Source organism: Nansenia antarctica (genome assembly GCF_963989245.1).
Source record: "Nansenia antarctica genome assembly, chromosome: 3".
Classification (NCBI taxonomy): Eukaryota; Metazoa; Chordata; class Actinopteri; order Argentiniformes; family Microstomatidae; genus Nansenia; species Nansenia antarctica.
Genome location: NC_137688.1, coordinates 12,299,505 through 12,312,004, shown reverse-complemented (window position 1 = coordinate 12,312,004; position 12,500 = coordinate 12,299,505). Strand labels below are relative to the sequence as shown.

The following is a 12,500-nucleotide window of genomic DNA, read 5'->3' as shown; positions in this document are numbered from 1 at the left end:
TTACAGCCAGGCCCAGCCTGAACCCTCAACACACCCGCCCACACACACACACACACACACACACACACACACACACACACACACACACACGCGCACACACGCACACATGCCATCTCTATCTCCGCCACACATCCAACAGGAAGTGTACACTGTAAGCCAGGCTCTCTCTCACCACCACACTTCCTCCAGACAGCCGGGCTTCCCTCACCAGTGGGCTGTTCAGAGGACTTGTTTGTCACATCAAAGGATCAGCAGTGGGGGGGGATGTTTGTTGGAGGTCCTCCAAGGCCATTCCCTTTACAACATACTGTCCCTCGTCTCTCATCTGACAGACCAACATACTGTCCCTCGTCTCTCATCTGACAGACCAACATACTGTCCCTCATCTCTCATCTGACAGACCAACATACTGTCCCTCATCTCTCATCTGACAGACCAACATACTGTCCCTCATCTCTCATCTGACAGACCAACATACTGTCCCTCATCTCTCATCTGACAGACCAACATACTGTCCCTCATCTCTCATCTGACAGACCAACATACTGTCCCTCATCTCTCATCTGACAGACCAACATACTGTCCCTCATCTCTCATCTGACAGACCAACATACTGTCCCTCGTCTCTCATATGACAGACCAACATACTGTCCCTCATCTCTCAGATATGACAGACCAACATACTGTCCCTCATCTCTCATGTGACAGAGAGCTCCAAGCACCACAGGAGACATTCCTGTCCGCCAGCCCCGGCCCATCCCTAACGGAGGCTAAGGCACGCGGCGGGGGCTCTGTACAGCTTCCTTGCTTGCTAATTTTGTGAGAGTGTAAACAACAAAGGCGGGGGACTCGCGAACCGAACTAAACTCTCGGGAGGGAAAGCGTTCTCCGAGGCTGAGATGATGTTCCTCGGTTAGAAAGAATGTGGGAAACAAAATGTGCAAACATGAGCGATGAGCTGGAGATTTTGGCTTTTTAAGGTTATGTCATTGCTGGTGATCTTGAGCAAGACGTGCGTGTGTGTGTGTGTGTGTCTGTATGTCTCTGTGTGTTTCTGTGCGTGTCTCTGTGTGTGTATTTCTGTGTGTGTGTGTGTGTGTCTCTGTGTGTGTGTGTGTGTGTGTGTCTGTCTGTGTGTTTCTGTGTGTGTTTCTGTGTGTGTGTGTGTGTGTGTGTGTGTATGTGTGTGTGTGTGTGTGTGCGTGTGTTTGCGAGTGTTAAAACAAGCGTGATAGAAGGAGAATGGTCCGGGCCGTTCCTTGGAAAAAAGGACTGAATTCCAAAGGTTATGAACACAAGGATCAAGCACTCCCTCCCTGTCATGGGACCTGCCTCCCCGCTCCCTGCCCCTCCCTCCCCTCCCCCTCCCTCGTCTTTTCATCCATGCTAGGAATGTAAACAGTTATACTGCCTTCTCTGCCTTTCCCGCTCTCTAGGCCCCCTCCTCTCTCTCTCTCTCTCCTCCCCCTCCCTCTATCTCCATGTCTCTGTAGCCACCCCCCCCCTCCCCTCCTTGTTTGGGTCCTCCTAAAGCTGTGAATGGAGATGTGGTCTGTGGGGATCAGCAGGTCGTGCTGCTCCAGCACTGGGCTGTCTCCCTCTCCTTAGCCCAGTAATTGGCTCTGCTTGGCTGATTAATGGAGGACACTGCAGACGGACGCCATTTTCCACAAACACAGAGAGACCAACTCTTACTGGAAAATATCTCTCTCTCTCTCTCTCTCTCTCTCTCTCTCTCTCTCTCTCTCTCTCTCTCTCTCTCTCTCTCTCTCTCTCTCTCTCTCTCTCTCTCTCTCTCTCTCCCTCTGTCTGTCTGTCTCTCTCTCTGGCAGGATCACAAGCCCATAGCTGCTACATACAGATGAAAGAAAGACTGCTCTCTCTCTCTCTCTCTCTCTCTCTCTCTCTCTCTCTCTCTCCCTCCCTCTCTCCCTCCCCCCCCTTCCCCATCTCTTCTAGTTCCCCCCCCCCCCGACATTCTCCAGTGGACTCTCTGCCACTGCCTCTCTTCCCAAGACCTGCTATTTTCATTCTCTTTTTACGGGGGAAAAAATAGTCTTCACTTCTGAGGTGCAAATCCCCTTGTGAGGCTGTCTACATTTACTGAACAAAGGTTGCTGGTCAGGAGTGGAGAAAACACACAGTTACTTATTAGCTCACCTGCTGCTCTGCTCTGTAAATGCCTGCTGTAAAATAGCATAATGTCCTAATATGTCCTATCCAATAGCATCCCTCTTATATAGTCCAGCTACACGGTTCAGGAGAGTGGTGTTGATGTGCATACGCTACACACACGCACATATTGTATAAATACACTACACACACGCACATATAAATACGCTACACACACACACATATAAATACACTACACACACGCACATATAAATACACTACACACACGCACATATAAATACACTACACACACGCACATATAAATACGATACACACACGCACATATAAATACACTACACACGCACATATAAATACACTACACACACACACACACACATATAAATACGCAGCCAGACTCTGAGTCTGGGTCCTGTGTGTTGTGTATATAAGAAGCTTTGACTCAGAGTCTAGGTCCTGTGTTCTGTATATAAGAAGCTTTGACTCAGAGTCTAGGTCCTGTGTTCTGTATATAAGAAGCTTTGACTCAGAGTCTAGGTCCTGTGTGTCCCCAGCGTCCTCCACCAGTACAGCGAGGAGGGAGGTAGTGTCAGGTGGGGGGGGGGAGGAGTGTGTTGATGATGCCACCACTGAGGGGGGACGAGCAGATGGGCAGAAGGCAGACACGCTCCCCTGGCTCTGACTCGCTCTTTCTCTCCCTGGCTCTGACTCATCCCTCTCTCCCAGACCTCAACTATCTCCAGTCCTCTCCAAGCCCTCCTTTAAGTACACAGGGATGAATCCCGACTCCAATAAACGGTGTTCGGGACCCAAGCACACGTGACGTTAAGGCCCTGTAAAACCAAACAGGTGCATGGGTGCATGGGTCTGCACTCTGCAGGCATGCATGTTTATCTGTTGATTTAGTAGTTGGTTGGTAGTCTTGGTGGGTATGAAGTTCCTATAGTACAGTATGTGGGTATATGTCTGTGTTTCTGTGTGTGTGTGTGTGTGTGTGTTGATGCCTTGCCAGGGACACTGTATTTATGTGTGTGTGGGTGAGTGTGCCTGTCTGTCTGTGTGGCCATGCGTCAGCACATTATGAGGGAATGTCTGAGTACATCCGTGTGTGTGAGTGGTGAGTGTGTGAGTGGTGAGTGTGTGTGTGTGTGTGTGTTGGGGGGGGGGGGGGGCTGGGTGCAGGCCCTGGTTGTCCCTGGTCTGATGAATAATGACAGCTGCAGGAATGTCAGCCTCTCACCTCCCCATCCACACCACGGTGGAGAGCAGAGCCCAGGGTTTATATTCACATAAGGACAGCAGCAGGAAGAACATTCCGGTGGCTGCAGAGCAAGTGTGTGTGTGTGTGTGTGTGTGTGTGAGAGAGAGAGCTGACAAGCTCCCCCATTACTGTCTGTCCCCTTTACCACGACAGATCTACAGCTAAAACCTGGATAATGACATCCACACACAGATGCATGCACACACACGCACACGCACCCGCGCACACAGACACACACACACACACACACACCCACACCCACACCCACACCCACACCCACACCCACACACCACAAGTGTCATTTAATCCAAACATCCACAGTTGTGAGAACCAGGAGGGAGGGAAGGACAGTGACAGGAGCTTGGCTGGGGAGGGGGGGGGGGCAGTGCAGCGCTGGGTTCAGACGCGACTGCGGTCCTGACAGATGGACCAGAGCAGCTTGCGCAGGGCAATGAAGCCCCTGTCAGCCCCTCTCCCGTGGAGACGTGTGTCTCTATGAAGGGCAGGTAAATGGACTGACTTATATAGCGCCTTATTCCAAAGTGCTTTATAACGGCCTCTCATTCACCCATTCACACACACATTCACACACCGATGGAGGCAAGCTATCATGCAAGGTGCCGGCCCGCTCGTTGGGAGAAATTTTGGGGTTCGGTGTCTTGCCCAAGGACACCTCGACATGTGGCCAGCCGGGGTTCGAACCGCTGAGCTGCCGACCTTGACTCGATACGGTCAGATTACCGACTGAAGAGGTTTCTGTTTTAGAACCCTACAGTCTCATACAGACGTAATACCTTTCCTGCTCAGTGTGAAGTGAGGTTTGAGATGGCTAAATGGCGGTCACGTACAAGCCTTGTCCTATCGTGAAGGCACGTGGGTTAGAAGTGGAAAAAGCAGGTAGTTGTCAGGTAGTTGTCAGGTAGTTGTCAGGTAGTTGTCAGGTAGTTGTCAGGTAGTTGCCAGGTAGTTGTCAGGTAGTTGTCAGGTAGTTGTCAGGTAGTTGTCAGGTAGTTGTCAGGTAGTTGTCAGATAGTTGTCAGGTAGTTGTCAGGTAGTTGTTTCGCCCCTGAGGTTGTGACAGTCTGCACAACAGTCTTAGATACAATAGGTCAGATCAACAGCTTCACACAGTGACACACACACACACACAGACACACACACACACACAGACAAACACACAAACACGCCCCCCCCTCCACTGCAGAGCCCCAGGGGCGCCCGGCTGTCCCCAGGTCTGTGGATGACACTGTAAATAGGCTCGGCCCTGGTAGGGGTGGGGTACAGACACATCACAGTGAACAGGGGGTGATGGGGGAGACATGGAAGTAACGCACAAACACACACGTCAACAGGACAAGGATACATACACAGATACTCTAGACACACACACGTGCACACACACATGCACATACACACACACACACACACACACACAAAGCCAGAAGACATACACCCTGCAGCTTGGGTTTTAAGATGACTGAGCTGGTGTTTGGGAAACTTAATGCACCGTCAGAACAAGGAGGGAGAGAGACTGCTCTGACGCATCAGGTCCACACACACTGTCTACTACACACACACCACACACTGTCTACACACACACACACACCACACACTGTCTACACACACACCACACACTGTCTACACACACACCACACACTGTCTACACACACACACCACACACTGTCTACACACACCACACACCGCCACCACACACTGTCCAGCTTCCAGGACAGCCCCCCAGGGCCACGCTGCTCACAGACACATACAGATGGAACAGTTTATTCCCCAGTCACCACGCCGCCGCTACCAGAACAAGCCAAGTGAAAATAGAAGTCACCAGGATCAAAAGAAAAGGAAAGACTTTTTTATTTTTTTAAGCTCACAAAAAAACTGGCGAGAAAGACGTTCTCTTTCAGCACTGTTTCATTTCGTAATGAAGCGTTTAGTCTGTCAACCCCTCTGACTACATAATGACCATTACCAATGTAATTACAGTTGTTTTATGAGTCACTTCCTTCATTTGACAAGACACAAAGAATGACATTGGATTGAAAAACAACAACAACAACAACAGCAACAGCAAAAACAAATCTCTCGCTCTCTCAATCTCTCTCTCTCTATATACAGTATATACAGTAGTAGTAGTATCTCTGGATGTGCCACTGACCTGGTGAAGTCTTCCTCCCCCAGCATGTGTCGGGGGACTGGGGAGTACCTGGAGGGGGTGACCTGGGGGGGCTGGTACACAGGCTTGGGCTCCATGGCCCCCATGTACGCCATGCTGGAGTTGTGGCTGACGTGGTTGTCCACCATGGCGGGAAAGGCTGCAGGGAGGGCGAGACCAGTAGAGGGGAAAGGGGGGTATTTGAAAACAGTGGTCTACTGGGGGGGAGGGGGGGCTGGAGCACTGGCAGCACTTGAGACAGGAGGGTAAATAAGGGGCAGAACTTAAGACTTAAGAGTTATGAAAGTGACATTAGATCTGCTGTAGTGTCGGTTCACCAGATAGAGATCTGATGTTGAAAGGCCTGCTGCGTTCATTTAGGAGAAATCAAACGTTTATTTTTTTTACGCTGGCGCTGATTGGTGGTCGCAGGTTAGCGGGGGTAACCTCTCTACATCTGATGTGTCTGTTTCAAACCCGCCCGTCTGAGTGAGAACCAAAGGACGGCACGTGTCACTCTGAAAAACCACAGAAATGAAAGATCACATGGTTTGATCACAAGGCTAATCTGGAACCCACTTCTTTAGATTTACATTCCAGGGTGTAGGGGGAGGGCTGAGTGGGACACACACGTCTAGATCGTCTGATGATGGGTCAGAGCCAGTTTAGAGCTGGCTTAAGTCAGCATAACCAGCCTCTACTAAAGCCTTGGCAACAGCGGATGTCTGTGATTTACTATAGAACTTACTGTAGGCCCTCCAGTTCAATACAACTTTGTCCGTCCCCCTAAGGGGCAATTATCAAACGGGCAAGATAAATCACTGTTTGACTTGCATAGCGTGAGGCATTATGGGAGTATTATATTGGTAGAGAACTGAATATGGTTGGTGCTTGGTTCTTCGGTATGTGTTTATGTGTGTGTGTGTGTGTGTGTGTCTGGCAGGAGCTATTGGACGTGGGTTGTCATGAGCTGGTGGGATGTGAGAAAGCCTCCACACTCAGTGGGAAAGAGAGTTGGGCTTTGTGTTGCTGTGGGTAGCAGTGTGTGTGTGTGTGTGTGTGTGTGTGTGTGCGTGTGCATGCACGTGTGTGTGTGTGTGTGTACACACCACGTGGGAGTCTGGGCACAGCAGTGCGGAGGAGAGTACACTGATTCAGCACTACCACTCACAAAGAGATCTATAAACATCTCAGTAACATTCAGGGACAATGGCAAGAACCGGCACTAACATACGGTACTCTAACAGCGCTCTGACAGCGCTCTGAAGGATCTCTCTGCAAGGCATGCTTCTTCCCAAGGTTTCCTCCTCCTTTTAAACAGTCAACATGAGGTTTGTGCTAGCAACTTTATTTAATTATATTTAACCTTTATTTAACCAGGAAAAGTCCTCATTGAGGTCAAATATATATTTTACAAGAGCGTCCTGGTCAAGACAGGAAGCAGCACAATTAACAGGGTTGCAGACATAAAAAAACATATAACAATTTACAATGAAAACCAAGAAAATTATTAGAATCTTTTTAAAAAAATCAAAACTATTATCAATATTCATCATCGGGGCAACATCAGGGGCAATATGAATTAGTCAAAACATCTACGGCCAGATTTAGAACCGTGTAATTTAGAACGACTTTAAATGCAACTGCTAATACTTTGTGACAGTGGAAAGGTGTATGTTGTTCATGGTGTGTATGTATGTGAGGCGAGGAGTGTTGGAGCGTCAGGAGGGGGGGTCTACCAAGAGAAGATACGTACTGCTGGAGTAGTCCGGGGGGGCGTACATGTCGTTGAGGTGCACCGGCCCTGGCTTGGCCACCTTGAGGTAGACCATGTCAGACGTGTTCTTCAGCGCCGCCACCGCCTCCTCATGACGCACGTCCTGCAGGATGATGTTGTTCACCTGGAGCGACACAGAAACACCCTGGTTCACCCCCTCAGGTCAACACTGAAACACCCACGTTCACCCCCTCAGGTCAACACTGAAACACCCACGTTCACACCCTCAGGTCAATACTGGGGCCTCCAGGCCCCTAAGTTCCCCTATACCAACACAGAAACACCCTGGTTCACCCCCTCAGGTCAACACTGAGGCCTCCAGGCCCTCTAAGCCCCCCTGTACCAACAACAACATCTGCCACGACCGCACCCCCGCACCCAAATGACTCATCCTGTACTGTTCAGGATAATATCTCCCCCCAAAAGGATCTGAACAGAACCGGTGAAGTAAAACTTAGGTAGCTAGCTTGAGTCGCTAATAGACAGAGCCACCGTGTCTGCGTCATTGTGTCTACAGATAACTTCTGGGATTTTGGAGGAAAAAAAACTTGAATCACACAGGAGGAATGAATCAATAAGGCCATCCGTCCGGCGCTGCTCGGCGGTGAAGCCTATGGTGGCGGGGGCCTCAGTGTTGGGCAGCTGTAGTCACTCACCTGCTTCCACCACAAAAGGTAGCGGCGCTTAATGACTCTGTTCTTATTTACGGCGACCTTAAACACATCTCATATTTTCCTAACGGCGTCGTCAGTCATCCGCTCGGCAGGTGGTTCTCTTTATCTTACGATGCCGTGGCACCGATATGCCCAGCGAGCCGCTCGCTAACCGCCGTCTAAGCCCGCGCTACCGCACCGTATCAATCACACAGGTGCGGCCGTAAACGCTGACGTGTGTCGCCCCCCCCCCGCGCTCCTCGACCGCGCTCTCAGGAGGAACAGCCGGGGACGGACATAGAACCACCCGACACCACGGTGCCAGTGTCCCCCCCGAGGTGTTTAGTAGGGAAGGAGCGTAGAGAGAGAGAGAGTATAGACCCACCGAACAGTCATGTGGTGTGTTTTGGAATCTGTAGTAATTACTAACAGCATGACTCTGTGTATGTTAAAGTATGTCAATCTATGATCACTAACCGCTTAACTTCTATTTGCGCCTGTTTTAATTGATTTGTTCTCTATCTGTATCGTGCATCTTTTATTAACTTGACTTATTTACTTATTTTAATGATTGTTTCCTTTTATCTTGTATCTTTTATTGTTATTTGACATCTTTTTATACTTGACATCGTTGTAAATATAACTCTAATAAAGTAATAAATAATAATAATAATGACAGTGTCAGTCAGAGCAGTGGAGGCTGGTGGAGGTAGAAATCGGAGGACGGGCTCGTTGTAATGCATGGAATGGAATGAGGAATGGCATCAAACAAGTGATACCGTTCCTCGTTCCGTTCAACAAGCCCGTCCTCCGATTTCTACCTCCGCCACCCTCCCCTGGTTCAGAGTGTTGTGTGTGTTGATCTGTGTGTGTGTGTGTGTGCTATAATATGACCTAAATATGTCTAAAGTAGAGGTAGAGGTCAGAGGTCAGTCTTACAGCTAGCAGGCGGTCTCCGGTCTGCAGCCTCCCGTCTTTCTGGGCCGCCCCGCCCTCGATGATCTTGGTGATGTAGATGCTGTTGTCCCCTGGGATGTGCTGGTTGCCGATCCCCCCGGCGATGCTGAAGCCGAGCCCTGGAGGTGAGACACAGAGAGGCAGAGAGGACCGTCACAGTGAGACACAGAGAGGCAGAGGGGACCGTCACAGTGAGACACAGAGGCAGAGAGGACCGTCACAGTGAGACACAGAGGCAGAGAGGACCATCACAGTGAGACACAGAGGCAGAGAGGACCGTCAAGCACTGGTTAACAAGCTCAGGGCTCTGAGAATCAACGTTTCAATTCAACTGCATTTCAATTCAGTCGATGAAGTGAAGTGAATAGGAGGTGTGTGTACTTTCAATACGGAAAATTAGATTAGATTAGATTTAACTTCATCGTCTTTGCAGAGTACAAGTACCAGACAACGAAATGCAGTTCAGCATCTAACCAGAAGTGCAAATAGTGATATAAAACATGAAAGTGATAAGTGATAGGTACAGTATGGCAAAATACTGTAGTTAGCGGTATAGGAGAGGATAGTAGTAAGCTATGTACAGTTAAGGTAGCTATGTACAGTTATGGTAGATATGTACAGTTAAGGTAGTTATGTACAGTTATGGTAGATATACTTAAGGTAGATATGTACAGTTAAGGTAGATATGTACAGTTATGGTAGAAATGTAGAGTTAAGGTAGATATGTACAGTTACAGTAGTTATGTACAGTTATGGTAGATATGTACAGTTAAGGTAGTTATGTACAGTTATGGTAGATATACTTAAGGTAGATATGTACAGTTAAGGCAGATATGTACAGTTATGGTAGATATGTACAGTTGTGGTAGATATACTTAAGGTAGATATGTACAGTTATGGTAGATATACTTAAAGTAGATATGTACAGTTAAGGTAGTTATGTACAGTTATGGTAGATATGTACAGTTGTGGTAGATATGTACAGTTATGGTAGCTATGTACAGTTATGGTAGCAATGTACAGTTATGGTAGCTATGTACAGTTATGGTAGCAATGTACTAAAGGAGGGTTAAGGTATCTATGTATGGTTAAGGTAACTATGTACAGTTATGGTAGCTATGTACAGTTATGGTAGCTATGGTAGCTATGTACAGTTATGGTAGCTATGTACAGTTATGGTAGCTATGTACAGTTATGGTAGTTATGTACAGTATGGTGTCTACAGCCCCATTGTCCTGTCTGCCCTGAAAAGACCTGGTCCTGTTAACGTAGAAACGCTATCCGCTACACTGGTATTAAGCCATGTTTCAGAGAAAATCACAATGTTGCAATCCATAATCCTTGTCTGTGAGGTAATCCAGAGTGATGACCCCAAAATGATGGGAGTGTTTGTGTGTGTGTGTGTGTGTGTGTGTGTGTGAGAGCTGACCTTTGGGCCCCTTGAGCAGGTTGACCTCCAGGATGGTCTCAGGAGGGGCTTGTCTTCTCCGGACCAGGAGCCTGACCACGGGCCCAGCCTCCTTCAAGGCCTCCACCGCCCGGCTGTGGACCACCTCTGACACATCCACCTCGTTCACACGCAGCACGCAGTCATTCACCCTGAGGACAGGAAGTGTGGGGGGGGGGGGGGGTCAGCACACTCTTACACACTGCGCTTCCTTCCACAGACTGCTCTAGACACTTTGGCCCTTGTCTATAAATGGGATCTAGAACATGAACTGTTAGGGCCAAACACACACTAAAAACATACTCACGCAAACGCACACACACACACACACACACACACACACACACACACACACACACACACACACAGAAGCCCGACAGCATCCAAAAGAACTCAAGATCATATTTTTTTGCATGTTTCAGGCTTTGGTTTTCCAGTGAATCATAAGTCAGTAGAAACACACACAGAGCCCCCTGGGGGGCACAGGGCTTTAGAACCGCCACCGCCTCCCACACAGCAGAGAGAGAGAGGAGAGGAGAGGGAGGAGAGAGAGGAGAGGAGAGGAGAGGGAGGAGAGAGAGGAGAGGAGAGGGAGGAAAGGAGAGGAGAGGGTTAGGAGAGGGTTAGGAGAGGGATGAGAGCAGAGGGAGGAGAGAGAGGAGAGGGTTAGGAGAGGGTTAGGAGAGGGAGGAGAGAGTGGAGAGGGAGGAGAGGGTTAGGAGAGGGAGGAGAGGGTGAGGAGAGGGAGGAGAGAGTGGAGAGGGAGGAGAGGGTGGAGAGAGAGGAGAGGGTTAGGAGAGGGAGGAGAGGGTTAGGAGAGGGAGGAGAGAGAGGAGAGGGAGGGGAGAGAGGAGAGGGTTAGGAGAGGGTTAAAAGAAGGAGGAGAGAGAAAGAGGAGAGGAGAGGGAGGAGAGAGGGAGGGGAGAGGGAGAGGAGAGGGTTAAAAGAGGGAGGAGAGGAGAGGGAGAAGAGAGAGGGGGGGAGGAGAGGCAAAAGAGAGAGAAAAGGAGAAGACAGAGGCAAGAGAGGAGATGGGTTAGAGAGAGGACAGGGTGGAGAGAAAGGAGAGAGGAAAGGGAGGGGGGAGGCGGTGTTGGGGGGGAGGGGGACTCACCCCAGCCTGCCGTCCATCGCAGCAGCACCTCCAGGGATGATCTTGGTGATGAAGATCCCTGGGTCATCTGGGATGTGTGGATTGTCCATCCCCCCTGCGATGCTGAATCCCAGGCCAGAGTTGCCCTGCACATAATGGTTATGATGAGGCATTAGAGATAGCACACACACACGCACACACTCACTCACACACGCACACACGCACACACACACGCACACACGCACACACACACACACACACACACACAGACACACACACACACACGCACACACACACACACACACACTGGCACTCACACAGACACACACACACACGCACACACACACACACACACTGGCACTCACACAGACACACACACACGCACACACACACACACACACACACACACGCACACACACACACACACTGGCACTCACACAGACACACACACACGCACACACACACACACACACGCACACACACACACACGCACACACGCACACACACGCACACACACTCACTCACACACGCACACACGCACACACACGCACACACACACACACACACACACACTCACACAGACACACACGCACACACACACACACACACTGGCACTCACACAGACACACACACACGCACACACACACACACACACTGGCACTCACACAGACACACAGACACACACACACACACACACACGCACACACACACACAGCACTCCGACATAAGTGATGGGGTCATCCCCACTCGGGGGAGTGCAGACTCAAGGTCAGGAGGATAAGGCTCTTAACGGTATTGGGGTCTCGGGGGAACACGTGATGTACTGAGAGGACGTGAGGACTGCTGATGAGACATGCTCCTCAGACATGCACGTGCACCGGCTGGCACGGCACGCCTCAAACCATAATCCACTACCGTGTCGTTCCGTAAAAACGATGGTATTCGGCGCACTGTAATTTTCCCATAATGCCGAGGAAAGACACGGGATTGCGGAATAAAAACGTGAGCGTCAGGGAGG

The 12,500-nt window shown here is 49.8% G+C and overlaps 1 protein-coding gene across 1 annotated transcript in view; it reads right to left on the bottom strand.

Moving 5' to 3' along the window:
- dlg3 (discs, large homolog 3) overlaps positions 1 to 12,500 on the bottom strand; it is an 87,300-nt gene that overhangs the window by 23,486 nt on the left and 51,314 nt on the right. The window contains exons 7-11 of the mRNA XM_080526433.1: positions 11,504 to 11,628; positions 10,372 to 10,541; positions 8,925 to 9,061; positions 7,312 to 7,456; positions 5,559 to 5,715 (exon numbers count right to left, since the gene is read on the bottom strand). Coding sequence (XP_080382559.1) covers positions 5,559 to 5,715; positions 7,312 to 7,456; positions 8,925 to 9,061; positions 10,372 to 10,541; positions 11,504 to 11,628 — 734 coding nt within the window. The remainder of the gene's footprint in view (positions 1 to 5,558; positions 5,716 to 7,311; positions 7,457 to 8,924; positions 9,062 to 10,371; positions 10,542 to 11,503; positions 11,629 to 12,500) is intronic.